The sequence below is a fragment of the Bacidia gigantensis genome (genome assembly GCF_019456465.1).
Source record: "Bacidia gigantensis strain McMullin 20006 chromosome Unknown contig_180, whole genome shotgun sequence".
Taxonomy (NCBI): domain Eukaryota; kingdom Fungi; phylum Ascomycota; class Lecanoromycetes; order Lecanorales; family Ramalinaceae; genus Bacidia; species Bacidia gigantensis.
This window is the reverse complement of record NW_025408596.1, coordinates 1,330,239-1,354,706: the sequence shown is the minus strand read 5'-3', so window position 1 is coordinate 1,354,706 and position 24,468 is coordinate 1,330,239. Positions and strand designations below refer to the sequence as shown.

The following is a 24,468-nucleotide window of genomic DNA, read 5'->3' as shown; positions in this document are numbered from 1 at the left end:
ACAAAGACAGCTCTTAGTCATTTCTATCGTTCAGGAGGCAGAAGCGTACAGTTTGCGGATCTCGACTTCCCTTTTGGCTCATACAGTATGGAGACACACGGAGTGAATAGAAGAAACATACTGCTCTGAAATATTTGTTCACCATTAACGCCTATGAGAGGCACCGGTTGAAATAGAGTCGCTCCCACCAGGACGTGGCCTAAACGGCCCGTACTTCCAGGCCCAGCCTTCTAAGGCCGGGTACGGCCAGGGAGCAACCGAGGGAACCCTAAGATGCTTGGCGGGTCAAGCCAAAAACATCCCGGAATAAATTGGTCCTCAGTGGACTGCTCTGTCCGGTATATGTTCCGCGAATGTTCGCTGTACCTGGGTGGTCCGTCGACCCCTCTACTCTGAAGACCCAGACTGTACCTAAAAGTTCAAAGAGTGGCAAAAATGGCTCGCAAGCACAGACTGCTAAGGCGCAAAAGTCGAAGAAGAGAAAAAGAGAAAGTCATGGTCCTGAAGTGACCCAGGAAAACGTGGGGGATTTATACAAGAAATTGATCGAAGAAAATGTCAAAAAAACCGACTTGTCGACGGCAGATGAACAGATAGAAGAGCGCAAGTCCCAAAAGAAACAGAAGCGAAAGCGAAACAAGAAGGAGGCTAAGGTTGATGGGGAGCTCAAGGAATCCCAACCAAGTATTGCAGCGTCATCAGCAACTGCTGAAGCTCCAAGTGCAGATGGAAATTCAAGGAAGAAACAGATCAATGGCAATAAAGAACCACCACGTACTCATAATCCTACACAGCAATCCAATCCATCCAAGAACCCAACTCCTGATCCGAAGACTAAGAACCAGAAGCCCGACAAGAGACACAACCCTCACTCCCAACCTCACCTACCACCTTCATCCTCTCTCCCACAAAATTCCCCAACCACCTCTTCCATCCCCGCCCCTGTTCCCCCTCCACAAGCAAAGCTGACGCCCCTTCAACAAAAAATGCACCAAAAGCTACTCTCTGCCCGATTCCGCCATCTGAACCAAACCCTCTACACCACGCCTTCCATCGCTGCCGCCACCCTCTTCTCCTCCGACCCCACGGCCTACAGCACCTACCACAGCGGGTTCCGCGCCCAAGTAGCCAGCTGGCCGTCCAATCCGCTTGAGGGGTTCGTCGAGGAATTTCGGGTGCGGAACTCTCTTCAATCGGGGAGAGATAGGAAGGGCAGGAAGAAAGGCGGAGAGAGTGGGGAGAAGAAAGGGAAGGACATGTCTCTAGGGCAAGCTCTGCCTCGAGATCACAAATCAAACCTCTGTCGAGTCATCGATCTTGGATGCGGAGACGCGCAATTATCCTCATCCTTACAGACTCTTAAACACTCCAAAAGCAAGCCAGGTATCAAGGTCCGGAGTTTCGACTTCCAGCTCCCTGAAGGCCCAACAAGCTCCTTGGTCGAGAAAGCAGATATCACGAACCTGAAAGCTGTGGGAGTGCAGGAAGGGGGGACAGATATCGCGGTTTGTTGCCTCAGTCTTATGGGCACGAATTGGGTGAAGGCGGTGGATGAAGTGGGGAGGGTGCTGGTGAGGGGCGGGGAGGCCTGGGTGGCGGAGGTGAGGAGTAGGTTTAGGGGGAAGGAGGAGGTTGAGAGGATGAGGAGGGAGAGGGAAGAGAAGAAGGTGGGGAAGAAGAAGGGAAAGAAGAGGAAAGGGGGTGATGAGGAGGACGAGGTGGAAGAGGGCCCAGGGATTCTGGAGGAGATTGAGGGTGGGAAGGGTGAGGGTGAGGGAGAGGGAGAGGGAGAGGGGAAGGATGCAATTGATGTTGGTGCGTTCGTGGAGGTGTGGAAACGGAGGGGGTTTGAGTTGAAGGGGAAGCCGGATTTGGGAAATAAAATGTTTGTGAAGATGCAATTTGTGAAGGTGGGGCAGGTGCCGTCAGGGAGGTCTAGGGGAGATGGAGACAGGGAGGATCAAAAGAAGAGATTCATAGACAAAGATGAGCCGGCGTTTGATCCGGTGGAGGAAGGCAAGGTCTTGAAGCCTTGTGTGTACAAGACGAGATAGCCAGAACTAGTGGCATAACTTGACCGCCATCAGAAACCAATCTTGAAGGAAAAATGGGATCTCGCATGTAGTTGACGCTCCCCGGAGGATCACACTACGGAAAAGTAGGTCGCTATCTTGCAAATCGTACATACTTGAAAACACCACATCGATCATTGCTCATCATTAGATTCTTGTAAAGCCGCTCAAAACGCCCTCTCCTCCTCCTTACCACTTATAGCACTCCCCAGCACCGCGCATAACCTTCCCAGCGCTACTGTCTCAGTAGCAGCATAGTAGTCCAATGCATCCAGCAACAATCTCAGGTGGTGCTCAAAATTCTGCTCATATTTTCCGAGCAAGTCGTATAAATCGTCAAGTTTCTTTGGTGGAGCCGGAATGGTCTGTTCGGATGGGATAGGGCGAGAGCCGTAGATCTGGGCGAGATGAGTCTTGTGCGCGGTGGTGTTGAGGAGCGGTGGCTGTTTTGTGAGTGAAGTAGTCGTGGTTGAGGAAGGTGAAGGGGGAATGATGAAGAGAGTGCGGGTTAAGCTAGAGGTGTAGGTTGCAAATAAATGGCAGACGGAGGTCAATTTGCTGTGGATCTGTAGAGGCGTGAGTGCCGGTCACTTATGAGAACAGGAGCGAGGGAAGCTGGGAAGTCATCGAGATGTGATTTAAGGGCATCAGACATACCTTAAGTAATTTGGAATTCATAAGCATGCACTCTTTGAGGCAGGTGTCCAAGAAGTCGACATGATCTTCCATAAGCTCATCAACCGTCCTAGAAGGTTTGGGTGGTCCACCAGAGCCTTTGCTACCAGTAGTAGGCTCCTCACCATTCACCCGTGCCATTAAAGCATGCCAATTGGGTTCTATTACTTCTGAAGTACAGTAATACGTCGTCTGCTGTACGAATGCTAGCATTCTCGCCCTCAGCGTCCACGCTTTCCGCTTCCACATCTCAAGTTTGCGGTCGCCGGTACGATGAGTCCAGCTCAGGACCTTGTTATGATCTTGCCAGCTATTGACGAGTAGATCCTCCAGGTGCCGTAAAGAGAGGAGGTATCGAAACAGGATCTGGTAGCGAAAAACAGTCTTGCTGCTTATTACAAGAGAAAGTGGAAAGGGAACCGAAAACCTGAATTCCAGGGCTTCAAATCCGGTCATCTTGTTTTCTTCATCCGCTTTGTCCTTGCCTGTCGTGGCTGGCGTGCGGTATTTATCAACAGCAGAGTCGTCTTGTGCCATTGCTTCGTCAAAGCCCTTGACATTCACAACACGCATCACTAGTTGGGTCAGACCTACGTCGTTCATGTGTATCCTGACATCTTCTTTGAACTGATCGTGTGCAGCTACCGTTCCCGGCTGTCGAAGCACAAGATCGAGAAGAGACTGCAACTTTCCAACGTTGACCAGTCTCCAAGGCTTCTTTAGTTCTGACGTACTAAGATCGAGGAAGTAGGTGAAGAAGTCAGACCGGTCGAGAAAGAAGTAGTGTTTCATTGAGCGGAGCCGGTCTGATAATGAATGTGTTGTGAGAAGAAGATTGAGCAATGAAGAATTGGCATGTGCATATGCTGCGTTGACATTATCAAGAAAAGCCGGGTCATCAAAGCTTCTTGGTACGTCCTTCACCTCCTTGCTGATATCTACGCCACCGCATTCCCGGACGACGTTCAGGTACTTTCCTGCCAATAAGACTTTGTCTTTGACAGCCTCAAGTTGTGGAGGGACACCATTGTCTCGAATTGTGTACCTTTTCTCCCAGTATTCGTCAGTGTAGTCTTCTTCCAGCCTTTCTCGCTTGATACTCTGCTGCTCTTTGATCAAGAACTCAGCATGGGGATCCTTGATACCTCCGTGGTGTAGCCACTCGTTGAGCATCTTCATGTATGGACGACTCGCATCCCTGACAAGACTCTGGAGCACTTCACGTGCAGCAGGATCCCCAGACATGTGTGATAGGCGCTCGGTCAAGAGCCTCAGAATGTTGCCTCCTTTGCAAATCTTCTTTCCCATTGTCCCAGGCATCAAATCGCCTCCGTCACGAAGCTGCTCGATGATATTATCTACATCATCCAGGCCATCGACGGAGTCATCTAGATCTTCTTCTAGCAAGGCGTTCTTCTTGAGTATCTCCTGAGCTAATGCATACAATTGAAACATTACATGACTCATCTTCAACGTGTGCAGGTGTAGCTGATGCAATGAGAATGAAGGATTAGTGATTAGTTGATGCTCGAGCTGAGCAATAAAGGTCATATACTCTTTCAGATATTTTGATATCGAAGCACACAAAGCGTGGTTGATCATCCCGAATTCATCTCGACTCTGAACTTCCACAAAAGCTTCCAGCGCCTTGTAATATGTCGCCATTTTGAGTACAGAGGTGGCTAAATCCCTCAAGCTTGGATCTAATCCTGGCGAAATCTTATAGCTTGGGCCAGCCAACCGTTGCTTCTCGGCTGACGGATCATATCTTTCGAATCGAATGTATTGGCCTTCATATCCCATAAATACGAAGAGAAGGTCATCCAGAATGGCAGCCTCTTGCTTCTCAGCCGTCAGCCGTTTCAATGGCTCCGGTTCGAGCGAGTCAGGTACAAGCGAGGATAGTGGAGGTACTGAAATGCGGGGGGCTAATGGAGCCTTATTTGGAGGTATAAGACAGGCCGATGGTTTCCAAGGTTCTACAATTGGATGGTCAGTTCATGGCCATTGCGCTCCGGTATTGGTTCTCACTTAGGGCTTGCTTCTCTTTCTTAGCCGCAGGGACAGACCTCGGGCTTGATTGCGGTTCTTTTCGTAGAATATCTCCCACTTTACCTGCATCCAAGCCATCAAAAGAGCTTTTGGGCGGACTTCGCGTTCGTATCTGAACAGTGTCTCTTCTTGTAGTCTGCGTCTTGCTTGTCGTTCTTTCATTGATTGTCTTCGATATACCATTTGGTCGACCCTGACCTGATGGTGCTCTTCGATGGGATACATTGCTAGCCGAGTCGTCTGGGGCTACTTCGCTCGAGGGAGGTCTCGCAGCGCGTGATGTGGGGCGTCTTCGGAGAAATGAAGCTGTCGTGCCACGATCGTTCTGGGATGGGGCACGCGCAGTGGTAGTGTTTGACATTTTCAGCTACTCTCTTCTGATTGCATCACGGGGTATCCTTTGGCTCTTCTTGTGGTCGTACTTCTTTCTTTGATTGTTCCCATGCACATCGAATCACTAAACGCGTCTGGTGGGCTTAGCGCCAAGCTCAAAGCTGAGCCGGGCACCGGCGGTGAAAGCTTGAAGCTCCAGGTACCTTGAAGTTGCGTATGATTATTCTTGCTCAAGTACGGCGTGATCAGCAAAAGTTTCTTGCCAAATAGTTTCTTTTCAGCCGACTGAAAGTCTAGCAGTTGAATTACCACAATTCCTTTCACCTAAACAAGTCCACCATGTTCATAGCAAGGTCGGAATATGGTAGGGCGCATTCTTCCCCTACCACTTTACACAGGCTAATGACTTTCAGACCGGGGGATCAAGTACGACTCCTCATTTCATTGATGCTCAGCATTTTGATCCTAATATCTCTGCAGCACATTTTCCCCCGAAGGCCGCCTTTTTCAAGTTGAATACTCTCTCGAGGCCATCAAGCTCGGATCCACAGCCATCGGAATAGCCACCTCACACGGCGTCCTTCTAGGCGTAGAGAAACGTGTCACATCCACCCTCCTCGAGACCTCCTCAGTCGAAAAGATCGTTGAGATAGACCGGCACATCGGGTGTGCGATGAGCGGATTGCAAGCTGATGCCAGGTCAATGATTGAACACGCAAGAGTAGAAAGCCAGAGCCATCATTTCAATTACAATGAAAAGTTGGGAGTGGAAAGCTGTACGCAAGCGATATGTGATTTGGCTTTGAGGTTTGGGGAGGGTGCTGAAGGAGAAGAGAGTGTGATGAGCAGGCCGTTTGGGGTTGCTTTGTTAGTAGCCGGCGTGGATGCTGATGGGCCACAATTGTGAGTGATAATTCCCATTCCTATGTCTGCAAGATGCATACGTAGGCGAAAATGCTGATGCTAGGGAAAGGTACCATGCAGAGCCGTCAGGGACGTTCTATCGATATGACGCGAAGGCTATAGGGTCAGGTAGCGAAGGAGCACAGGCAGAGCTTCAGAACGAATTTCACAAATCTTTAACGTTAGAAGAGGCCGAGGTATTGGTGCTGAAGACGCTAAAGCAAGTGATGGAAGAGAAGCTGGATAGTAAGAACGTGCAGCTGGCAAGTGTGACAAAGGATAAAGGCTTCAGAATCTACGAGGATGAGGAGATGAAAAAAGTAGTCGAAAGGTTACCATCAAATTAGTAGAGATAGTTAGATTCAATTGTGATGTCCTGAGCTAGCGACCACTATCTTCCCGGTGCAGAAGATGTACACCTCCAGGCAATAATCTGCATCGAGCTCCTGAGTCAGGTCCGGTTGCGAGCAGTATTTTCGAGAAAGTATTCTGATGATAGTACAGTCATTCAAATCAAAATATCAAGTGACTGTTGATTGGTTGAATGTTTCCATGCCGTTGACCGTAATTGCTAGCCCATGCATATATTGCCTTTGGTGTGGCACAGAAAGGGTCTGGAGCTTATAAGCTGATCTTGAGAGTAACAAGCTTCACTGACCTTCATGAGGGGGGGATTTTGGGAATCTTGGATGCATTGCCACGTGGCATGCTTACCAGAAACGAGCTAAGGAAGCGAGTCAAGCTTGCTGATGACATTGGCTTCTCTTGACTGAACTACTCGGGGTGTTTTCGGGTAAGTATTGTGCAGTTCGTGCCCGATAGGTCTGTTTATCTATGCATATGCGAAAGCACGAAGTGAGCAGTCGTTGCAGAGCTGATAGTCTCGAATCTCCGTGAGACTGTATAAATATGAGGGAGAAGACCCGAGAAATGCTTCCTTCAGAAGCTTTGCCTGCTAAACTTTATCATTTGGTACCATTTCAAGGTGAATGTTGTAAACTTGCATCGATGCAGGAGCTGCTAGACGCTGAGACTGGGCGAAAAGAATCGGTAGAGGGCGAGGCAGATGATTGGGCCCATTTTGCACACTGAATTGAGTCAGCCGAGCAATGAGTTTGATATGCGTTCATCAATTGAGTAATTGCTCTGACATCCTAGGATCGGCGCATATTATTTGATGGCGATCAAGGGCAATTGCGTACCGGGCCAGAAACGGCGAGAGGTATCTCATTCGGCAATTGCCTTGTTCAGGGGCACGACGCAACGGGCAGTAGTTGATCAGTGGGTCAATCATCAGCCGATTTCCAGCAGGTCGGTTCAGGGTACAAGCCGCAGGAGTATTGACCCGGTGCCATGGAACTGGAATCGAGGCTGCAAGGCGAAAGGGTAGACACGCCGCATCCTTGCAGCTGCGTGGCTACCAGACCGCAAGGAGGATGGTCGGTACATGCGGTAAAAGCCTACGTAAATTAGTACAAGGTTCCCTCGGCTTTAGTCGTGCATTTGTCTGGCTTTCAACTTCGCAAGCTGAGCAGCCCATGAACATTGTCCTAATACGGCATAGAGCACACTTCGTTCGCTGGCAAGCGCTACACCAGCCAAGCCGAGCAGCCAGCATCCCATGTACTTCCGGTACCACGATGACGGGCGAACTATGCTATCGAAGCCAGCAGCAGCGGGATTGCAGCCCTAGCCAAAGACCCTAACTTGGAGGCCCTTTTGCGGTGTGCCGCCTAGTGTCGTCTAGTGTTCACTATGCCCTGGGCTCTAATGGTCCCGTCCAACACGACTTGAGACCTCCCGGGGATCTTCAATGCATTGTGCGGATGTCCTTGGATCTCCGCAGTCCGTCCGACTGCAAACCGTGGCCATTGGCATCATAGTCGTGGGATGCAACATTGCCTCCAAAGTCTGTAGATTCCAAGACCGCAGCATCCGTCGCTTGACACCAGAAGGAAGGGATCCAAAACCCTGCAATCAGAAGATCCTTTGAGATTCATACCGAAAGGCCAGGATTAGTACCCGCTAAACATAGCCTTTCCACCGGACATACGGGGGAATCACAGTTAGGTTTCCTGCTCATGCAAACAATCATCGAAAGCCTCGGTGATTCAGTGGTGACTCTACAATGACCTCCCGGCCAAAATAGCCAAGGTTCAGACGCCCGTTACTGAGGCCTACATGATTTTCTCAGCAAGAGTGTTCTGTGTCAAACCGGTTGATCAATGCTAGCTTGAGACGTCACAAGTTTTGTGCGATTGCGTGGATCTTCCGAAAACGATCATGAATGGCGTAGGTAATAAGCATCGATATAGGGATACCAGCTGAAAGATTAGTAGGAACCCACAAGATGACACTATTGAAGTTGATGAGAGATACCTCGAGACGGTCGAGATCCATGGTCGAGAATACCAAGTCCATTCGATCGAGAACAACATTCACCTTGTACCAGTTGACGAGGTGACTTGACCTAGCGAGAACCTTTTCGTCACGTGCTAAATTATAGCAGGAAGAAGCTGATAGATTATTGCACCAACACGAAGTCTTCAACATCATATTCGACGATCGACTTATCTTTCCACCAATCATCAACCCACGGAAAATTCTAGACTGTGGATATGGAGCAGCTGCTTGGGCCAACGAGGTAGCCGAGGCATATCCTGGGAGTGAGGTAAGATATAAGATGATGCTGTTCACACAGGCAATTGACCATTCATCAGGTCACCGGAGTCGATATCTCTCCTCATCTCAAGCCAGATGATACCCCAGAGAACTTTTGGCCGCAGGTAAGCACCATGAAACGCGGTCGGACGCCTTCGTCTTTAGCATGCTGAGAACAAACCTTGATGCCTGCAACCGAGCGACGGTTACGATTGGTAATTTTAGTATCTTTATGCTGACTTACTGTACAGCTTGATGACCTCAACAAGACCTTTACGTTTGGCCCAAACACCTTCGATCTTGTGCATTCGAGAATGGTTGGGGGAGGAATCAACGCGACGAGATGGAATACATACCTTCATGATATCAAGAGGTGATGCAACACTTGCCTATCTCAAGGTCATCTGAGCTGACATTCGAGAAGGGTGCTGAGGCCGGGTGGATGGGCTCAGATGGTCGAAGGTTATCACATGTGCCAGTCAGACAATGGCAGTCTCACGGAACAACATGCTCTTCGTCAATGGAGTAGCAAGTATATCAGTTCCCTCAGCGGTATCAAGGATCTTAGGGCCCCCTTGAGGCTCCAACAATTGTTTACGGCTGCTGGTTTTGTGGGCATTGAGAGTCGGATGATACAATTTCCACTATGTGGATGGTCAAGTGGTGCGCCCACTGACCCACCGTCACTGCATTCCACGTTGGTATGACTAGATAGCTGACACCTATCGGTTGCAGATAATCGACAACGACGGATTGGCAATGCCAACCGGGCAAATGTTGAACAAGCGTTGAGGTCGTTAGCCATCGCTCCATTCACCAGACGTCTTCACATGAGTATTCAGGAAGTGGACGACCTCGTGAACCGAGCTGTTCGAGACGCCATTAATCCAGCTTTGAAAGCGTACTTCCCAGTGTGAGTATCTTGTACCGTTGGGAACGGATGTCATTAACACTGTCAGTTATGTTTGCATTGGACGAAAGCCAGGTTGAGGGAAAGATGCACTACAGATAGATATGCTTTGAGGAAGTGTATCTATCGAGAGTCTCACACCTCGCTCAGGAACTTCCCTACCTGCCGGATTCAGGTCGTGAAAAGCAAGTAAGAGTCGCAAGCACGATAGATTTGATTTGTATTGAAGCAGGGCAGCGTCGGTTAGATGATGAAGAGACGAATAGCAAATACAACGGCCTTTGAGCGCAATGAGGACTGGAAAGGGAATGAGATGAAGTCGAGGAACGACCCAGCAGTCCGTCACCCTAGGCAAGGATGGCCGAGCCACAATTCGCCATCCGGATGATTGCCACGTGCCTACCTTATCTTGACCTCACTCGAAGAATGTCTCCTAGAACAAGCAAGCTGAGAGAAGAATCGCTGGAAAGACAGGAGCTGCGAGACCTCGTTTACTCTATTGTAGAGGACTTCATTTGCTCGGCTTATTTGTCACTGCCAACAGCGAGATTTATCTTGTTCTCCTGCCTACTGGCGGCGTCACCGTCCAGTACTTCCAGTTCATCAGCCAATCTCCGCAGCTCCCAGCCCAACTAGTTGCGTGTGACACATGTGATCCGCTGTGCATGAGCCACAATTCTGGCGGTTAGAAACAAGCGATTGGTTCTTTCTCCCCAAGCCGCAAGCTGTCGAGTATTATTGACGGACCGAAGTAAGGAGAAGTAGTGGATAGCATTTAAGTTAAGCTGCCTTAGAGCTCAAAGCTTCACGCCCAACGTCCTTATCTTCACGTGGAACCCCTGTTCTCTCAACGGATCCTTACCGGAAATCGACCGCTAAGGCGGAAAGCTGCATCAGATGAAGATCAGGTGACGACGCTAAGAAACTTCCTAGACACCAGCAATTCCCACGATCAACTTATACAGAGCCCGTACGTCAAGATGCCGAGCAATCATAATGTTGACAAACCATGGGACACTGAAGATGTCGACAAATGGAAGGTACTCTTGACGAGACCCCTCATATCTCTGAAAATGCTCACCGTGACCACCAGATCGACGACTTTACCGCCGAAGACAACAGAGGTGGCACCTTCACCGAAGAATCATCCTTCCTAATCCTTTTCCCCAAATATCGTGAGATCTACCTCAAAGAAGCATGGCCCCTCATAACCCGCTCCCTCGCCACGCACCACATATCTTGCACACTCGACTTAATCGAGGGTTCCATGACCGTGCGCACAACGCGAAAAACCTTTGACCCCGCCGCCATAATGAAAGCGCGGGACCTATTGAAGCTCCTCGCTCGCAGCGTGCCAGCACCACAAGCCGTAAAAATCATGAACGAAGATGACACAGCTGCAGATGTGATCAAGATCAGAAATCTAGTCCGGAACAAAGATCGCTTCGTCAAGCGCCGCCAACGCATCCTCGGCCCCAACGGCTCCACGCTCAAAGCCCTCGAGCTCCTCACAAAATGTTATATCCTTGTCCAAGGCAACACAGTCGCAGCCATGGGCCCCTTCAAAGGTCTGAAAGAAGTACGCCGGGTGGTCGAAGACTGTATGGCGAACATCCACCCAATTTACCACATCAAAGAGCTCCTGATCAAACGCGAGCTTGCTGCAGATCCTACATTGAGAGAGGAGAATTGGGATAGATTTCTCCCGCATTTCAAAAAGCGGAGTTTGAATAAGAGGAGGAAACCTTTCAAGGTGACGGATAAGTCGAAGAAAGTGTATACGCCGTTTCCGCCCCCGCCTGAGCAGAGTAAGGTGGATAAGCAGATCGAGAGCGGGGAGTTCTTTCTGGGGAAGGCGGCGAAAGAGAGGAAAGAGCGGGAGAAGAGGGACGAGAAGCAGAGGGAGAAAATTAAGGAAAAGAAGGCGGCTAAGGAGAGTGAGTATGTGCCGCCGGCTGAAAATGGGGAGGAGCGGGAGAAGAAAAAGAAAAAGAAGCGGGAAGAGAGGGCGACGGAGATATCGGAGGATGGTGGAGTGTCGCTGAAAGAAAAGAAACGAAAGAGGGATAAAAAGCAGGAAGATGGTGTAGATAGTGTAGAAGAGGGGGATAAGAAGCGGAAAAACAAAGAGAAAAAGAATGGTGTGGACGGCGTCGAAAAGAAAGTGAAGAAGCGAAAGAAAGAGCGGAGTCATGATGGGGAAATGATCGAAGAGCCCTGAGGAAATGTGGCTATGAGGCCCAATTCGAGTTTCCATATCTTCAGCCAACAACCTCACTACATCCATAAACCACGTCGCCCCATACGCACCCATCACTGCCCCTTCTTCCCTGCCTCCTTCTCCCTCCTCATCTTTCTCAACGCCCGCTCCCTTATCCCCTCATGCATCCTCTTATTAATCCACAAGGCCACCCCACTCCCCACTCCCACAGTCTTCACAATCCCCCACTCCATAACTGCATGCGTCCACCAAGGCGTTCCACTCGCGCTCCACCCCTGCGCACCCCCCGTCCTCCCCACTTTACCCAGCACACTCCTCACATACTCCCTTGGCCCGGGGACCATCGCGCTCGTCCTCCTAATCTTACTCATCGCCGTAGCCACGAGGTAGCTCTGCACCAAGTGCACGGTCACCCCCTGGTCCGCCACTTCGGCAGAGAGGGCGGAAGACCATTGTTGCAGGAAGGCTTTGGAGCCGGAGTAAGTGGCGAGGAGAGGCGTGGGGAGGGTTCCGGCGAAAGAGCCCATGGTCAGTATCAGTCCGTTTTTCTGGGCGAGCATGCCGGGGAGGAGGAGCTGCGTGAGGCGCAGGGTAGAGAGGCAATTGACATTTATGATGTTTTCGATTTCTTGTGGGGGCGTGAGGGCGAAGGGGACGGGGATGCTGTGGGAGACGCCGACGTTGTTGATGAGGATGCTGACAACACCCCCGCCCCCGCCCCTGCCGTTGCCGGTGGTGGCTTCGATGTGCGATTTCAGTGCGTCCCAGGCCTTGGTGTTAGCAGTGTCCGCGAAGTCGATGGCGAAGATGGAGGTTTTGGTGTTGTATTTCTTGGTGATGTCGGTGGCGAGAGCGGAGAGCTTGCTTTCTGTGCGGGAGAGGAGCAGGACGTTGAAGCCCGCGCGAGCGAGTTGGAGGGAGTATTCGCGTCCGAGGCCATCGGAGGCACCGGAGATGACGGCCCAGGTTTTGGAGGGGGAGCCGAAGGAGGAGAGCTGGAGGTTGTAAGTCAGTTGAGGAAATGGGCTGAGGAGTGCAGATTGTACCTTTTTGCCCGATAGTATGAAGAGCGAAGCTATCAGTCTAGCAACAGAGAAGAGCCATGCTGTGAGGACAATTCCGCCAATGATGATGAGGAGGGAGGTGATTATGGGAGGAGCAGCAGCCAGCGGCTTCGCAATGAACGGCAGTGCATTCAGCTTTTCTGACATGATGCACGAGACGTAGCCTTTCTCACAATTGGTAGGGAGTCTCATGGTGATCGAGGGATTGGGCTTATATTTATGGAGCCTCGATCAAGCTTTCAGCCTCCGCGTCGCGTACCTGGCGGAGACTTTGGAGCCGTCAAGTGGGCAAGCTAGGCGTGCTAGGGAGCCGTAAATAGAAGAACGCGTGAGCAGGGAACTCTTTACTCTGACTGTACACCTCAAGAATGGCCTCCTACCTCCCTGAAGCCGATGGCTACCTGCCATACTGGCTTCTTTTCGTCAGTCTCATTTTCCTCTGTTCAAGCCCCCCTCAAATACAGCCTCCTAATATTTCCCAGATCGCCTTCGTCAGCCTCTTCAACACAATCCAGTCCTTCCTCACGACCTCGATGACTGCTCAAGTCTACGCTCTCGCCCCATCTGCCACGAACGCCTCCACTGCTACCAAAGACAAGAGCTCGCCCCGTGCAGAAGACATTCAAGTGACGCCCCTCCAATCCCGTCTTTTCGGGACCTGGACTTTCGTCGCCAAGCTCGTTCGTCTTTACGCAGCCTACAACATTCACGACCCTGCGCTTTACCAATTGGCGGTCCTAACCTACGTTGTTGCGTTCTTGCACTTTAGTAGCGAGTGGCTGGTCTTTGGCACCGCGAAGTGGGGAAGAGGGCTGGCTGGTCCCATACTGGTGAGCGTTACGAGTTTGATGTGGATGGGGACGCAGTATCAATTCTACATAAAATGAGGCAGAAGTGTGGAATTTGTGTGGACTTTGTACTTGTAAGTATAGGCCAATCGAAGCTTCAGAGGCTGTCCTTTCTTCAGCTGAATACAAGGCTGGCTGCTATATCCACATTGCCTCCAGCGAGCGTCAGTGCTTGGATTGCTTCTGTGCGTCCCATCCCCATGTCCACTAGCTGTGAAATGTGCGCCTCCGGAAACGACGCAGATTGTGAAATAGATGCGGATGCTTGTCCTGCTGCTGCTGCTGGTTGCGACGCACCGCCGTGCGCGGATGATGGTCCAGCCCTGTTTTGAGCAGCTTTACTAGTCGACGAGCCTTCCTCCTTAATAGTGCCTGTGATTCCTCCAATTTTCGTCCCATCTTCCCCTTCAATGACAGGTTCATCTGCTCTCTGTTCCTCCGTCCCTGGAATATCTGCCTCTCCAAGGAACGCCACTTCGTCATTTTGGATCCTGAGTACGTTCTTCTGGAGGTCAATACAGGCTTGGAAGCTCTTCAACATATCCAATCCCAAAAGCATTTCCACATCTTTACCCTCCATCACTGTAAAAGAGCAAGCTACGAAGCTTGAGCCGATCTTGATCTGTGCTGAGCCAACCCGGCCCAAGATTTTCGCAGTACCTACACCACGAGCTATACCAGCCATGCGTGTGTTCACAAGCCGCATTATGCCACAGCGTTCAGCGCAGTCTGGAGACATGATTGTTGTCTGGGCACCGGAGTCAACGAACGCTTTCACTTTCTGCCCATTTACTTCGACTGGTATGTAAAGCATAGTCACTCTCGCAAGGACTGCAGGATATGTTAGAACCACATCAGCAATGAAAAGCTGTGCGTGAACACTTACGTTCTGGATGATGCTCTCGCGTGTATTCCCAGTTCTCATCCACTGCCTTCAACCGAATGATTTCTGCCATGCGGGTCTGGGCCTCAATACCCATAGGGTCGTTTGCCATCAGCTCCTCGTCTCGCCTGTTCTGCTCTTCAACTTCCCTCTGATGCTTCTGTAACTCTTCACACAGCTGACGCCACCGATCGGGTTGGTTGATCACATCTGCCAACATAGGAATTTGTTGCCTTAAGCTGTTAAGATGCACTGGACTGGTAAGGTACATTTGACGAAGCATTTCTGGATTATTTAGATCCGGTGCCTGACTTTCTCCAGGAGCGCGCTGACGATTCTGTGACTGTCCAGCTCTGCTTGCTCCAGGCTGGGCTCTCCCTTGTTGGGGTGGCCTTCGTGCGGAGACAGCGAGAAATGCGTCAGGGCCGATACTGCACTGTTCAAGTGTCTTATTCTCGTCTTCGAGCTGCGTGTCATTGTAGCGAAGTACTTGCTGGGATGGAGGGATGGCGGTCTGAAACTCTATGCGTTCTTTGAGAACTGTAATGGTCGAGCTTGGCTCAACTTCGATGAGGAGGATGTCGCCATCGGAGGTGCCACCAGTAATAGCTACTGTGACTTGCCTGTGTCAAAGTCAGTGATGGCTGCGAGTTACCGCGAGCAAACCTACATGCTGCGGGCACTTGTCAAGTAAGATAGATGTGTATCAGCGTTGATTTTGTTTAGGCTATGAAGAATTTAAAGCATATAGGGTATGAAAATGTTCCTGTTATCGTTGAGGTAAATTGAAGGTATATGACTTTAGTCGATTGTATAACATGCTTCGCAGCTGTGGAAACAGCTAGAAACAAGCATTTAGTCAGACACTCATGCCATAGGTATGGTCGGCACAGCTGAAGGCGCAGGCTAGAGAGTCTCAAGTGTTACTTGAAGTGTGTTGAGAAGGTTGCGTAAGAATTTGCTGCCTTCATCCGGCTCGTCGATTTATACACGTGTGGAGCAACGCTATCGCCGGGCAACATGACGAGCCAGCTTTTTTGCAACATCCCATTGCCGAGAGACTTTTCCTTCCAGACTTTCATGACTCGGTATCCAACCATCTCAAAGAACACTGTGTGAAACACGTCGAAGGTTTCCTCGCGTCGATCTCATGTTCGTTCTTAGCGCCGGCGAGATGGCCACCCAAAGATCTTGCAGCACGTGATCGTTCTACCTTCTGATAACACCCATGGATCCTGGAAAGTTCCACATCAAACGCATAAATGCCGCGAGATCTCAACCTAAGCTCGAGTCCTGTCGTTGCAAGTCCTGAGTCAAAGACCCCTCGGCCAGAGGACAACGAGGAGACGGCATTAAGGGACGATAACTTTAAGGAATTCACCATACACCGAGATGAGAGGCATCTGAGCATGCAACTACTACGAGAAGGCCGTGCAAAGGCCGACGGGAGAAATGAACTCCATCCATATGTGCAGACTCTGAGTTTCTCGAATCTGGAAAGCTGCATCGCACTAGAAGATGCAATCTTTCCTCCACAAGAGCGCTGTACAAGAGATAAGGTACGCTGGTTTCACGCGACTGCGTCCTCTCCACGTCGTGATTGCGTAGCCTTTGACAGATAATATGTCCAGGGCTGTTGATCGACGCCGAATCCGCAGTCATCCAAGTCACAATGGGCAGCTTACATTGATCAGTTCGAATACCGTCTCAGTGTCGCGCCCGAGCTGGCTCTTGGTCTTTTCTCCACTATGACTAGCGATCAAGATCTGTCCTCCGTTCCCACCTACGAACATGCCCGTCCGGCTTATTCCGCACAGGCCTCACGCAAACAGACGCTCGTTGGAATGGTGATTGCGACCAAGACCTCTGCTCCTGGGGTCACAGATGCCTCCATGGAGCGCCCAGACGGGCCGATAGATGGGAGGGGTCATCACGAAGCCGGAAGAACAATTTGCATACATTCATTTGGAATCTTACCAGCTTTTCAAGGACGGGGTTTGGGGAAGGTCTTATTCAAGAGCTACCTGTCAAGGATGGAAAGCAGCGGGATCGCAGATAGGATTGCTCTGATATCGCATGAACAATTGACGGGCATGTATACCAATCTTGGCTTTATGAATAAGGGCAAGAGCGATGTCAAGTTTGGCGGCGGGGGCTGGACTGATCTGGTGAGGATGCTCCTTCGAAGTTGGATTCGTAGCCAGGATTTGGCACTAACGAGGACCTTTAGACCTACGAATTTAACGACCACATATCAGGATTTGGCTTTTAAGGATGATGGAATGATCAGTGACGGCCACAGATGTTCGTTTCCAGCCTGCCACAGCGCCTTCATTTGCATGTATTTAATGCATTACAGCATATATGTACTAGACTCGTCGGGTAGAGCAGTATCGAAGGTACGCTACATATTCCAAGACGGTTATGTATGTCCAAATTACGCCTCTATCCAGGGTAATCGAATGGGATGAACATGTAATCAAATTTCTATTCGCAGCACGTCATGACAATGACCGCTTATGACCCCGCCATCAGCCCAGTGCGCCGTTTGTGGGGGATCTGCGGAGGCGGTCCGCTTGGAATTTTGACGTTCAACAACCATTATTCTTAAAGAACTACCACCATCCTCCCAATCACCCTTTCTCCTCATCTGCACGACCTTCCACCCTCTGCTAGCAAGCACACAGTCTGCATCACCGAAGCCTTCCTCTTAGTCAAGCCTCAACTTTGAATCGAAATCCTGCAATGAGTAATTGACCCTTACCGACTAGAAAGAAGGCGACTGAGTGTGATTGATGTCGCGAGATCAGGCCGATCGTTGGGCCCGTGTACGCTATATAGGATAGCACATCGTCTAGGAACACAGGTCTCCCTGCATCAAATCCCGTGCAAGCCTTACTTGAGACTCAAGTACTACCTACTCCGGTCCCCCAACATACTCCACCATGGAATCCCTCCAGGTGACCGTTTGAGAGTCTACTTTCTTACAAGAGCAGATCAGAGCAGCTTCGTAAATCTCTTGTTCTCACCTTCTTTCATCTTTCGTCATCATGCATATTTCAGACAAGCTTCGTGAAGCCCAAAAGACTGGGCAACCGGTCTTCTCCTTTGAATATTTCCCACCAAAGACTGCCCAGGGGGTCCAGAATCTCTATGACCGCATCAATCGTATGCATGACTGGGGGCCAGCCTTCATCGATGTAACATGGGGCGCTGGAGGCGTGAGGTCAGACCTCACGTGCGAGATGGTCAACCTTGCACAGACTTACTTTGGTCTCGAGACCAATATGCACCTCACATGTACGGACATGGCGGTCAGCAAGGTCGACGACGCCCTGGACACAGCCTACAAGGCAGGTTGCACAAACATATTGGCTCTTCGGGGAGATCCACCGAGGGAAAATGAGAAGTGGATCGCGAAAGAGGGTGGATTCAGATATGCTAAGGATCTAGTAACATACATCAAGAAAAATTATGGCAATCACTTCGATATTGGTGTGGCCGGGTATCCCGAGGGTAGCGAGGATCAGAAAGATCAGAAGATCCTTATGGAGCATCTGAAAGAGAAAGTTGACGCTGGTGGAACCCATATCATAACCCAGATGTTCTACGATGTTGACAACTTCTTGGATTGGGTGAAAACAGTTAGGGAATATGGTATTGATGTGCCCATTGTCCCTGGTATTATGCCAATCCAAACACATGCTGCGTTTCTCAGGAGGGCAAACCATATGGAGGCTCGGATACCCCCAGAATGGACGAAGGCCCTGGATCCAATCAAGAATGACGATAATGCCGTGAGAGAAGTTGGCAAGGACTTAGTCGCTGATATGTGCCGAAAAATAATCGATGCTGGGATCTTGCAGCTACATTTCTATACCATGAACCTGGAGAAGGCGACTCGTATGGTTCTGGAAGAATTAGACTTACTTCCAAAGGATGGCACTCCCAACACCAGATCACTACCTTGGAGACAATCGCTTGGCTTAAATCGAAGAGAGGAAGATGTTCGACCGATCTTCTGGAGCAACCGGAACAAGTCCTACGTCGCACGAACCCAGCATTGGGACGAATTTCCCAACGGAAGATGGGGCGACGCACGTTCTCCTGCATTCGGCGAGTTGGATCAGTATGATATTGGATTGAGAGGCACCAACCAACAGAATATCGAGCTCTGGGGCAGGCCAGAGAGTATAAAAGATGTCGCGCAAGTTTTCATCCGCTTCTTGAATGGAGAATTGAAAACCCTCCCTTGGAGTGAAACAACCACAACGAGCGAAACCATTCCTATCAAGGACAAACTCATTGACCTGAACAAGAGAGGACTTTTGACGCTGACTTCCCAACCCGCCGTCAATGGTCTCGAGTCCACACATCCTATTCACGGCTGGGGTCCCAAGGGAGGCTATGTGTACCAAAAGGCCTACCTGGAGCTGCTCATTCCTCCATATCTTATCGACGAGCTATGCGACCGTATCGAAGCCAATGAGAACATGACATACTACGCCGTCACGAAGAACAATGATCTGAGGAGCAACGCCCCAAGCGACGGTCCAAACGCCGTGACTTGGGGTGTCTTCCCCGGCAAGGAAATTGTGCAGCCAACAATCGTTGAAACCGTCAGCTTCCTAGCCTGGAAGGATGAGGCCTTCAAACTCGGCTCGGATTGGGCCCATTGCCATGACCACGAAAGCATAAGCCGGAAATTGATCGGCGAAATCATGGATACCTGGTATTTAGTGAATATCGTTGACAACGACTTCCACAAATCAGATGCCATATACGACCTTTTCGACGGCATGGGCATCCCTGATCTGGCAAAAGCGGTACCAGGATCAAGTCTACTTATCAACGGTCATGCCTACAACAACGACGAGCCTAAAACAAACGGCACCATGCCACGCATGAACAACGTAATTCAGCCTTCTCCGTTGAGAAATTAAAGGCTTAAAAGCCGTTCATAAGTCGTCTTTCATACTCATCCGCCTTTCTATCTCATCTGTCTTATCATCCGCAACGGCTTCCAAGGCCGCAATTTTTCATCATATTTACATCCATCATATCGCACATCTCTGAAATTCCACCATAGCGACCGAGTATCAGAATTGGCACCACTTTTCACTTCCTTAGTATCTAAAATCTGGCAGATTCGGTGTTTCAACTTTGCGTTCGCGGCCACCATGATCTAGGCCGAGGGTTCAAAAAGCCGTTATCTCTACAAAAAAGCAGGCAAGGCCAGGAGGCGGAAGAGGCAGACCGTCAAAAGTAAATCTCAACGCTATTACGAGGACAACGAAACGAAGGTATGCACATCGGAACGCTGCAAATAAATAGATCAAAGAAAGAAGCAAGCGAGGAAGTAGACATCCCCTCTTAACAGGGCATTGTCGAATTCAATATGTAGAGATGAAAACTGGAGTTCATGGACCATTTTCAAGGAGCACAATCTCCATATCCTTCTTGTTTGCTCAGTTTCCCATCTCAATGCGACTTGCGAAGTGTCCCTATTCAACTAAATGACCCGAACAAGCTATGCATAATCCTAGTGCATGCGAGTAGAAACATGAGAAGTAGGAAATCCCGGTTACTGCGAACGAAGAGAAGTCTTTCATTAGGTTCCCCAGGCAGATGGGAGCACATCCAGTAAACACCAGCACGTACAATGAAATGAGCGATGGACCTTTCTTCACAGTCAATCTCGACATTCCTTCTCAACTCGGATTCCCTCTAGTCTTTCATTTATGGTAAATAGTACATCTTTTTTTCCGACACGGCATCAATCATCATATCATCCCACACATCGTACAAACATTTTCATCCCCAAGCCCGCAAGCAAAGCAAACCACCCACCTCATCTAGTCATACAAAAGGTCAATCAGCTAAAGCCAAATATCGAAGCGAAGAGCCCGAAAGAAAGCACCGCACCCATCTTACACATCGCTTTTTCCAGCTCCTCAAGCCAACATTACATAGCAAAAAAAAGGCCATTCACTCTCCCAGATTCATCTCCTTCATATCCTCCTCCATACTCAATATCCCCATCGCCCAGTAAACCCTTGTCCCCGCATTAACCTTCACAAACCTCCTATCATTATTATCCTTCGGCTCGCCCATCAAATGGCTGGGATCCCTGCTCCGCCCAGCAACTCTATCGTCTTTAGCCCCCTTATTCATCGTCCGCTCATACGGCGGCCCCTTTCCTAAATCCGCAAAATGCATCCAGGCCCTCTCGCACCCGCTCGCGATTAGCGACGAGGTCTGCCAACCCGTGAGACGCGCCACGTCGCGAAGTTTGGTGATCATCCAGCCTCGTTGCGCTGGGTCACGATATTGGATGCCGGCGTGGAAAAGGCCCATGCAAACGTCCATGAGGGCGGCGCCGTGGTGGGGGACGAGAGGGGCAGTGTTACTGACGGGTTGGATACCGGCGCAGATTCGGCCGATGGTGTTGGCGTAGGAGGCGGTGTGTGGGGCTGCGACCCCTGAAGCTACCATGGCTGCTGGAGGCATGGAGGGGTGCACGCGGGTAAGAATGATGCGGCCGCAGTAGTAGAGGCAAAGAACGCAGGCGATGCCGTAGGAGCGGTAGTACATGGCCGGCCCAAAAGGGGTGGAGAGGGGAGTCATGTGTTCAGCGGAGAGTGGCTCGTAGGATGGACCTAGGGCCGAGAACAGGACGTCGAAGGCGTGCGCGATGGAGGTCCATTCTGTTTGCGCTTCGGCAAAGGCGATGTCCAACGGCTGGGAATCAGCATTTGTGGGAGAGGTGTAGAGCTTGTCGTGCTCGGCCTGGGAGAAGCCGGTGGGAACACGGACGGGGCCTGGATCCGGAATCATGCCGTACATGGGCGGCGGACGAGTAGGGCTTGTGCTGCTCGAGGAGGGTGGAGAATTGCGGGCTGCTTTCGCCGCCCTTTCGGCCTCGATGTGAGCACGCTTCTTGCGGGAGAGATCCTTGCCGGCGAAGTCCGCTAGGCGTGCCATGAGAAGGTGAAGATGATCCATGGTTCCATGAACCGCATCAGGTCTTCCAATTGGAGCCCTTGGAGGCACATGAGCCCATCTTTCATAAGACAGCCTGGATCAAGTCAGCTATGAATCTCATTGACTTATACATTGGATACTCACAAGAGTCGGTTGCCGCTAATGATGCTTTGGTACGTGTCTTGCTTGGCGTACCACCAGAAGAGGTCAACTTGGGTTTCGTACTCGTCGACATCCTTCTGTGAAACTGTCTCTCCCGGCTCCGGGCTGCCCATTTCACCATTGAGGATCTTCCCAGCTTTATCTGGTCTAACATCCCAACCCATGATAGTGCTGAGTAGGCCCTTGTCGAGTCGCTTGTCGTTCAAGATGCAGATATCTTTGTACTTTCTAGCCGCGGTGTCTGGCAAAAAAGTGTCGCCGCATACGGCCCTCTGCTCAGCCTCGTCGGCGTCCTGCTTGCGCCGGTAAGCTTCCACTTTCTTAGACATCCTTGCGTAAGGGATATCCATAACCAGCTCCCTTGCACCTGAAAGATGGCTGTTCCACTTATTATGCTCTGCAGTAGTAACCTCATAGTAGCCCAATAGCAAGGTAGCTGCCAGCGTGGCTGGCTCACGCCGCTTCTTGCAATCGCCAAGAGCCTTCGCAACACGTCGTAGAGCGTAATGATAATGACGAAGAGATGGTGTGGGCGATGTTTGTTGAAGTTTTGCAATATGAAGACTTGATATAGCAAGCATTGCATGGAGAAGACCTTGGTGGTGTAATGCCAGCATTGGTAGCGTGTACGACCACAGCGCCTGCTGGGGCTTTGGGACTGGGCGTCCGGAGAATATGACACTAGGATTCGATGGATGCCTCTCACAAACATGAAGTGTAGGTCCAGTCGAAGTAATAAAATGGCAAAAAATGCGGGCCGTCTGTGGGTCCTTGAGGGGAGATGCTGCGTAAGCGGGGTTGTATGTCGAGAGAATATTTGGCTCGTTTAGGTAGCTGGTCAACGACCTACTGTCACCGTTATTCTGAGATGCATTATTGTGTAAGAGGACGCCGATCTCAGCGTGCTCTTTATCTACCTTTGCGGCTTGCGTTTCGTCGTCTGATTCCACATCAAACCAGTCATCTTCTGGTTCCTCTTTAACGGCAATCGGTTGAACATCTGCACCGTAAGTTTGATTAGAGAATTGCACTTGGTCATTAATAAAGTCCTGCGCCGAGTCTTGTATCGGCTGCAAATATCTATCTGAAAGTTGTACATGGTTTATGTGGGCTTCCATTGTATATTGCTGGCTCGCCCAGAGTGGAGGGTGGGGGTTTTGCGGCTGAAAAATATCAGCTTGGTTGAAGTTAGATTGTGTAGGGGTTTGTGTGGGCTGCGTTGCGTGGGAAATGGTTGACGCCGGACTGTAAGGCCATGTTGGCATCGCGCTCTGAACAGGTGTAGAATTAACGCCGTTGCTGGTACTAGACGTATGTGAAGGGAGAGGTGTACCTGCATCCGCGGTCACATGAGGGTACGCATAACTTGTTGCTGTGCTATATGTATCGATCGGAGGAGGCAATGAGTACGGGATCGCATGTGCAGTTGACGCTGCTGAGTATGGCTGATTCATATACCCAAATGCTGAACTATCGCCCGGGGTCCAGTATGCACCGTTACTGAGCTGTCCATAGCCCGGGTGGCCAGCATTGAACGACGGACGTGGGGCAATTGCAGGGTAAGAGGCAGTGTCTGCAGAGCCCCCCGAGGCCATACCGTAGAAGTTGGCCGAATCTACGCCGCCATAGCCTGGTTGCGCATAATAGGGACCTTGCAGTGGCACGCCTGACCCACCAGCGGGCTCCTTGAAGATAACCCGTGGAATGTAGCCCTCGCATTCTCGTTTTGACTTGGTGCAATTTTTGCAAGTTGGGCGCTCTTCGCCGCACTTGATCCGTCTCTTGCGACATGCTATGAAACGGTTAGCTGTGAAAGCATTTGTAATTCATGGGCAGGAAAGCTCACTCAAGCAGCCAGTCTTGGTCCGTTTCCGCGCTTTCAATGCATTAGCAACCTTGTTCGCTTCTGACATAGGCTCCTGCATCGCCGTAGGCATTGGCATGTTGGAGTAGGTCTGTGGAGTGGACAAGCCTGTGTGTAGCTGTCTCGGGGTGTGGGAGGGATGAATATGGGGAAAGGGACCGGCAGATGCCATTCAAGTATGGTTGTCTATGGTTTCGGGTACTGTAGTATACAATTAGGAAAACGTCGGTCGGGGTGCAACGAATGAGCGCGCCGGCTATGTAAGGATATTGTGCGGTAAGAACGAATGGTGGAGAAGTCGAGCGCGACGGAGACTCGAGACTCGAGACTCGAAGTGGCCGTGTCACATCTGATTGGGGCCGAGGGGTAGGTGCCAGTATGTCATGCAGCAGCGTTCACTGGCGTAGAGTGGTGTTCATGAGGTGGCAGGCTGCAGACTGGGGGCTGATGCTACTGCTGCTCTTCTGGAAGCGGTTGCGGAGAGGCAGCGATCTGATTGGTGTCGTGCTTGAAGGGGGAGTGGGGAGGTGGTCAAAGACGGTTCGCGTGTGGGAGACATGGTCCCTTTTATGACCAGATCCGCAACTGGACTTGAACAAGGAGGGCAGATGAGATACGAAAGAGCGAGCAGGCAAGCAGGTGAAAGGAAGCTAGAGGAGCAGGATCAATGCACTTGCAGCTTGAGTACCAAACGGTTCCATGCATGATGCATTAACTTTCTGAGTCTGACTTTCGCACGTTAACGTGCCAACTTCCCCATAGCCATCCTCCATCCTCACCACTACCTGCATAGCTTCTTCTTCCCTTGCCAAGCCCGCCTTTACAGCAAACCAAAA

At 50.5% G+C, this 24,468-nt stretch overlaps 11 protein-coding genes across 11 annotated transcripts; 7 read left to right on the top strand and 4 right to left on the bottom strand.

Annotated features, from left to right (window-relative positions):
• Positions 1 to 353: 353 nt before the first annotated feature.
• On the top strand, positions 354 to 2,054 carry KY384_003325 (uncharacterized protein; the record flags this gene model as incomplete). The annotated part of the gene is made up of 1 exon (XM_044811843.1): positions 354 to 2,054. The coding sequence occupies one exon, from the start codon at positions 354 to 356 to the stop codon at positions 2,052 to 2,054; it is 1,701 nt and encodes a 566-aa protein (XP_044670976.1).
• A 185-nt stretch (positions 2,055 to 2,239) lies between these two features.
• KY384_003324 (uncharacterized protein) lies at positions 2,240 to 5,160 on the bottom strand (the record flags this gene model as incomplete). Its single annotated transcript, XM_044811842.1, has 3 exons — positions 2,240 to 2,638; positions 2,730 to 4,726; positions 4,779 to 5,160. The coding sequence occupies 3 exons, from the start codon at positions 5,158 to 5,160 to the stop codon at positions 2,240 to 2,242; spliced, it is 2,778 nt and encodes a 925-aa protein (XP_044670975.1).
• A 311-nt stretch (positions 5,161 to 5,471) lies between these two features.
• On the top strand, positions 5,472 to 6,382 carry PUP2 (proteasome component pup2; the record flags this gene model as incomplete). Its single annotated transcript, XM_044811841.1, has 4 exons — positions 5,472 to 5,496; positions 5,546 to 5,558; positions 5,613 to 6,035; positions 6,106 to 6,382. 4 exons carry the CDS (start codon positions 5,472 to 5,474, stop codon positions 6,380 to 6,382), a joined length of 738 nt encoding a protein of 245 aa, XP_044670974.1.
• A 3,144-nt stretch (positions 6,383 to 9,526) lies between these two features.
• KY384_003322 (uncharacterized protein) lies at positions 9,527 to 10,242 on the top strand (the record flags this gene model as incomplete). The annotated part of the gene is made up of 2 exons (XM_044811840.1): positions 9,527 to 9,609; positions 10,044 to 10,242. The coding sequence occupies 2 exons, from the start codon at positions 9,527 to 9,529 to the stop codon at positions 10,240 to 10,242; spliced, it is 282 nt and encodes a 93-aa protein (XP_044670973.1).
• A 344-nt stretch (positions 10,243 to 10,586) lies between these two features.
• Positions 10,587 to 11,827, top strand: KRR1 (ribosomal RNA assembly protein krr1; the record flags this gene model as incomplete). Its single annotated transcript, XM_044811839.1, has 2 exons — positions 10,587 to 10,646; positions 10,700 to 11,827. 2 exons carry the CDS (start codon positions 10,587 to 10,589, stop codon positions 11,825 to 11,827), a joined length of 1,188 nt encoding a protein of 395 aa, XP_044670972.1.
• A 92-nt stretch (positions 11,828 to 11,919) lies between these two features.
• Positions 11,920 to 13,038, bottom strand: KY384_003320 (uncharacterized protein; the record flags this gene model as incomplete). Its single annotated transcript, XM_044811838.1, has 1 exon — positions 11,920 to 13,038. One exon carries the CDS (start codon positions 13,036 to 13,038, stop codon positions 11,920 to 11,922), a length of 1,119 nt encoding a protein of 372 aa, XP_044670971.1.
• Positions 13,039 to 13,259: 221 nt separating this feature from the next.
• On the top strand, positions 13,260 to 13,778 carry KY384_003319 (uncharacterized protein; the record flags this gene model as incomplete). The annotated part of the gene is made up of 2 exons (XM_044811837.1): positions 13,260 to 13,313; positions 13,374 to 13,778. The coding sequence occupies 2 exons, from the start codon at positions 13,260 to 13,262 to the stop codon at positions 13,776 to 13,778; spliced, it is 459 nt and encodes a 152-aa protein (XP_044670970.1).
• Positions 13,779 to 13,854: 76 nt separating this feature from the next.
• Positions 13,855 to 15,722, bottom strand: KY384_003318 (uncharacterized protein; the record flags this gene model as incomplete). The annotated part of the gene is made up of 3 exons (XM_044811836.1): positions 13,855 to 14,570; positions 14,626 to 15,245; positions 15,550 to 15,722. 3 exons carry the CDS (start codon positions 15,720 to 15,722, stop codon positions 13,855 to 13,857), a joined length of 1,509 nt encoding a protein of 502 aa, XP_044670969.1.
• A 162-nt stretch (positions 15,723 to 15,884) lies between these two features.
• Positions 15,885 to 16,995, top strand: KY384_003317 (uncharacterized protein; the record flags this gene model as incomplete). The annotated part of the gene is made up of 3 exons (XM_044811835.1): positions 15,885 to 16,181; positions 16,317 to 16,926; positions 16,982 to 16,995. The coding sequence occupies 3 exons, from the start codon at positions 15,885 to 15,887 to the stop codon at positions 16,993 to 16,995; spliced, it is 921 nt and encodes a 306-aa protein (XP_044670968.1).
• Positions 16,996 to 17,672: 677 nt separating this feature from the next.
• KY384_003316 (uncharacterized protein) lies at positions 17,673 to 19,565 on the top strand (the record flags this gene model as incomplete). Its single annotated transcript, XM_044811834.1, has 1 exon — positions 17,673 to 19,565. One exon carries the CDS (start codon positions 17,673 to 17,675, stop codon positions 19,563 to 19,565), a length of 1,893 nt encoding a protein of 630 aa, XP_044670967.1.
• A 1,045-nt stretch (positions 19,566 to 20,610) lies between these two features.
• KY384_003315 (uncharacterized protein) lies at positions 20,611 to 23,711 on the bottom strand (the record flags this gene model as incomplete). The annotated part of the gene is made up of 3 exons (XM_044811833.1): positions 20,611 to 21,700; positions 21,751 to 23,560; positions 23,615 to 23,711. The coding sequence occupies 3 exons, from the start codon at positions 23,709 to 23,711 to the stop codon at positions 20,611 to 20,613; spliced, it is 2,997 nt and encodes a 998-aa protein (XP_044670966.1).
• Positions 23,712 to 24,468: the final 757 nt, after the last annotated feature.